This window comes from Charadrius vociferus, unplaced genomic scaffold (genome assembly GCF_000708025.1).
Source record: "Charadrius vociferus isolate BGI_N301 unplaced genomic scaffold, ASM70802v2 scaffold88, whole genome shotgun sequence".
Taxonomy (NCBI): domain Eukaryota; kingdom Metazoa; phylum Chordata; class Aves; order Charadriiformes; family Charadriidae; genus Charadrius; species Charadrius vociferus.
The window spans coordinates 740,361-745,671 of NW_009649619.1; the positions used below are offsets into that span (position 1 = coordinate 740,361).

Genomic DNA, 5,311 nt, shown 5'->3' on the forward strand with positions numbered 1-5,311 from the left:
GAGACTTGGGTTCCCTTCTGGTGCTTAGGGGAGGGGAATAAAGGAGGTATTATTAGAAAGCATTTCTTTTATTTAACAGATGTTAAATAACACTATACCACTATATCAATCTGTCAATTACACTAATAGGAAACAGTGTATAGAAAAGTTAAGAGATGTGAATTGTACAGGGGAACAACCGCTTCCCCACCCCCCACCCCCTTCTGCAGGATCCCAGGTTTGCCAGGGGTCGGGCATGGCCCCAGTAGACGGTGCGGGGCACAAGGAGTGGCCGCGCATATGCCGGACACATGGGGACGGAACGAGGAAGGAACAGTTGCGGACCATCACGGAAGAACTTGTTGCAGCTGGACAGGTTCTCTCCCACCCTGTCCTGGTTGTCATGCTTGAAACTGGATTGAAAAAGAATCTTTAAAGCCAAGACCATGTGTTTCTTTAGGGGGTTTACGATATATGTGTTTCATGCTGTATGTTTCAGTAGTGTTAATCAGCGTTTTCAGAACCTGGACGGATTAAAGTCTGGAGGGGAAACCCAAACCTCTAATGGATTATTAAAGGCTGAAAAGCAAGCTTGGCTTTGCAGTAGTGTGCACTGGTGCCGAGTCAGACCCAGTGCTGGAAGGAGAAAGCAGTGGTGGTTTTTCTCTCGGACGCTGTATTGCTTTCTTAAACTTGCCCCGGTGATCCCCAGCCACCGCAGCCAGCAGAGTTTGGTACGGTTTTATTAACATAGCTGCATGGAGCCCAAGGTTAAGTGATGGGAATTTCAAAACAAAACAAACCAATAAATTAATAAAATGAACGTGTCACCAGCTGATCCTCTTCTGACCACCATCTGTCCCCTGATCATGTGATGTCTCCCAGCTGGCCACCCAAGAGACAAACCGTGCAAGATCATCATCGCAACATATGCTGCTATTTACACATTTTTAAAGGTAATAGTTGCTAGGCTGTCCTATTAGTAGTTAAGAGTAGTTATTTGGAAGCTAGGGGATTTTTTCTTTCTTTCTTTCTTTTTTTTTTTTTTTGAGCACGCCAGTGACTCAGCAGGTATATTTCTAACAGAGACACGTTCAGGGTTGGATCAGTGGAAGTTCTATGTGATCCATCCTCCCCACCCCCCTTATTCTATGGTATGCTGTTGTGCCTTTTGTAATAAAGAATAAAATAAATAAAATAAGAAGGCAACAATACTACAAATTTTACTAGTGTACCTTTTAGGAACACTAGTTCCTAAAAGGAACATTATGTGCTCTCTTTGCCATCGCCAGGATGCAAACCAAGCCGTGCATTTTTAAACTATTGTTAAGATCAAGGATGTGGTTATGAGAAGACTTACAATTTATAGGATACTTAAGCATTAAGGATTGAGGCGAAGAACATTTCCTGGGGATTAAGGACTGACTGGGTGAGCCTCAGGCCATTAACCCCTGCCTGTCATTAATCTTCAGGAAATGCCCTGCAGTGAGGTCATTATTGCTGTTATATGCTGAAACAGAAAATAATAATAAGAAAGGTCTGTGGTTTATTTATTTATATTTTACATAACATGGTTATATCGGGACAGTAGGAAATGAACATCTTTCTCTTTAGCTGGTTGTACTGCTTGAATTAATGCAGTTCCTGCATCTCACTGTTTTGTGGAAGGTTATTGTCAGATCGCACGAGTGTAAGCGGGGGCAGAATTTGGCCCACTGCTTGTGTTGCACAGTATTTAATGCGATGAATAAGCGGTGCTGCTCTGGCATAACTGCTGGCAGAATCTAGCCCTATCCAGAAACCAGCTCAAAATGCTTGTTTTACAGCAAAGCAATTTATTCACAGTTCTAAGCATCTCACAGCCTTTTTTTAACTCATTGAATAATCCTTTTAGGTTCCCCATAAAGCAGGTGAAATGCTTCTGCTGCAGTCCTAAGGCAGAATACAGGCTGCATAAATAGCATCTAAATTACTAGGAATACAAAATACACATACAGTAATACATACCTACAAAGGCAAATTCGTACTGACAGGACTGCAGTGTGTGCTTATCAGCAGCAAAACATCTCGGGGAAAAAAAAAAAGTGGCTTTATATTGAAACTGTATATACATTTCTCTCTATTTTTAAAAACTTAAATACTATTTTGTGCGTGTCCTTAAACCCAGATGCAGGCTCCTTTTTAATGAGCCTGCCTGCTTAAACATTTATTAGCTTAGAGATGTATAGTTTTCATAAAGCTGGCTGAAGCTTTTTTTTGCAGAATATCTTTGCAAAAAAAGCTTTTTTTTTTTTTTTTTTGTGTACATGGCCTCAGTCCTTGCAACCTCCTAGAGAGTCTGTCAAGGCGCAACTTAAAAGCTCGTTCAGGCGACCATGACCCCCCGCTAGCAGATTGTCTGCCTAAAAGGTAAGGGAAAGCTAAAAAAGAAGTAGAAACTTAAAAGTAGCTTCTCAAAGGCTGCATAGATCTTTTTTTTGTTAAACCTAAAGTGTTTAAAAGCTTTAATATTGATGGCCTGTCAACTTTGTCCTGATTCTTTGGCTTTCAGTTAAAAGGTTTTTGTTGTTGTAGCTTATGCAGTTGCTCTGTTGCTATGGAAACGTGACATCAAAATGACGTTTCTCTGTTTAAAAGCTTTTAACTAAATTCCTGCCTGTCAGATGTAGGCCCCATTTTGTGCACTCAAGCTTCAAGCTGTTGCAAAAAGGTTTCATATGTTCTGTTGTCATTCAAATTCTTTATCCACATATGCATGTCTTGCACTACAAAAAACCTAAACTAAAAACTCAATCTATATTAAGTGTCCTCTTTTAAAACCCTTTTAGGTCAGTCAGCAATGGCTGCAGCAGAAATTCCCAGTTACATTGTCTCTTCTCAGACTGAGAAACACAGGAGGGCCAGAAACTGGACTGATGCAGAAATGAGAGGTTTAATGCTGGTTTGGGAAGAATTTTTTGATGAGCTGAAACAAACTAAAAGGAATGCCAAAGTTTATGAGAAAATGGCTAACAAACTCTTTGAAATGACTGGAGAAATTCGCCACGGAGAGGAAATAAAGATAAAAATTACAAATATGACATTCCAGTACAGGTAAGCTTCAGTTAATTCTTTTTCTTGTAAGAGATTTTAGCAGGGACAACGCAGTGATTTTTGCCTTTCAGAAAGAAGTCTCCTAGAGGAAATCTGTCGATAAAAGATTAAAGATTGTTCATATCGCTTTTAAAATTCTCTCTTGCCAGTGCTGTTACGTCATTGTTAATTTTTTCCCCCATTTCATGTCAAACTCTGGGACAACTTTGTTTCTTTATAATTAGCTAGCGTTGTTATGATGCAGAGGGATGGAAATGTATTTAGTGGGAAAACAGATTTATTTTTTTTTCTCTCTTTGCTGAGGGGACTGATTGTGTTAGCTTGGCAGCAGCTACTTGCAGTGAAACTCCTGCAGTTTGAAGTGGCCAGTGAGAATCGGTATTGTGAGGCAAAGTTTAAAAAAAAAACCAAAACCAAAACAAAACAGCATAATGTTTTGGGGGGCTGAAGCTCCTAGATTTTGTTCTCGTGAGTTGAAGGGTTACACTTCATGGAGCCAAGAATAATTGAATGTCTTATTACTGAGTGACACACATTGCTATAATTATAAGCAGCAGCAGCGAAAGAACTATTATATCTGCAGAGAGAGAATCAATGTGCACTGTCAATACTGCTCCAAAGGAGTGGGGGGGAGGGCGGAGGTGTCTACAAGGGGATGATAAAGAACAGGCAGTGTCAGTCAGGAGGGGAAGTTGGCTTTAGAAAATGCGAGGCATTTGTGCAGTTGTTGTTTGCAGGGGAAAAAATAATTAGAACTTAACAGACATATTTGCATATCTTTTTTTTTTCTTTTCTCTCTCTCTCTTTTTTTTTTTTTTTTATAAAATTCTTATCTCTGTGAGGCACAAACTGCCTCATACTGGAAATCCTGAGTAGTGATTTTAGCTATGTGCTTGTAATGCAAGAAAATCAAATATGTGACTCTTTTATTTAATCTCTCCTCAAAGCTCGTATTAATAATAAAAAAGGTTATTACAGCAGGCAACCATGTTAAAACTGCTCGCTTTTCTGTAAGGCACCCTTACTGTATTTAATGCAGAGACTACTCATCAAATAGAAAACTGGGGAAAATCCTGTAAACCCCTTAACTTTGAATGTCCTTCTTCTGCATTTGTATGATCCACAAGCATAATCTTCAACATCATTTCCCATAATATTAAACTTGATGTTTTGTAGCAAATGCGAATGTCTCCAAAATGCTGTACTAACCCTGCTGTGATCCTTACGATTTTCTTCACCCAGACTGTAAATGAGAAAGCTGGAAGTACGATAATTTTTTGCCCAGCATCACCCAGCAATTCACACTCGGATGCAGATTTAGAAGTCGGGAGTTTTTGGCTACCAGGCCTTTGCTTAGTCTGCTAAATCTGCAGTCCTCCCTGCTGAGACATACATCTTGTGGCACCGAGATTTTACAGGTGTCTAGCAACACTGCATGATATTTAAGTGCCGTAATTGCCAAGTGGAATAGGTTATTTCTGTCAGCCTTTGTTCTAAATTTTCAGTGTTGTCATCAATCAGACCATCTCAGTTTTTCTAATTAGTGTTTTTACTTTAAAGTTGCACTGGGGGAAGGGAAGAAATATAATCACTCGCGTACATACCGCTCTGTGTGTGTGTGTGTGTGTAGAGGAAACAGCGCTTTTTAAAAAAATTCCTATGTTTCTGTGAACTTCTAAGATTGCTTCTGTTGCGTGTTGTTGTGCTGCTTTTCTATTTTGCAGTGCATTGCAGCTCCCTGCTTATTGATTAAGATGCTAATTTAGGAGAGTCAGAAAACTGCCTTGCACCGTCACGGTGCTGTTTCATTTTTTCACTCTGGAATATGAAATGCATCTTTCTTCTTATTTGTTCATACCCAAAGCACGCCTGGGTGCTTTGCTGTCAAGGCGAGGTGGTAAAGAGAACAGGGACGAACAAAAGCTGTGACTTACTTACAGTCTTTAGTTTTCTGGGTACTTTTTGTTGGTGTGTGAGGATAGGAAATGTTGTGATGAAACTGAAAATGCGAGTTGCCACAGACTGCTGGCTTTGCTGTGAGGCAGCTGAGTTTTAATCCACGTTTTGGTGCCCGGAGGATACTTGAGGAAGATGCTTTGCCTCGCTGTATTTCTGGGCATCATCGCTGCACTGTGGCATAAATTGAAAAAGAAGATCCGAGGAGTGGGAAAATGCTCTGTTTTTGAGATAATATTTTGTAATGGTTATGTAGGGTTAGTAAGTGTGACGTGGGAGAATG

General features: G+C 40.0%; 1 protein-coding gene across 1 annotated transcript in view; it reads left to right on the forward strand.

Annotated features, from left to right (window-relative positions):
* Window positions 1-2,354: 2,354 nt before the first annotated feature.
* The window catches only part of MSANTD1 (Myb/SANT-like DNA-binding domain containing 1), a 21,803-nt gene continuing 18,846 nt past the window's right edge, over window positions 2,355-5,311 (forward strand). The window contains 2 exon segments of the mRNA XM_009890516.1: window positions 2,355-2,388; window positions 2,808-3,072. Coding sequence (XP_009888818.1) covers window positions 2,355-2,388; window positions 2,808-3,072 — 299 coding nt within the window.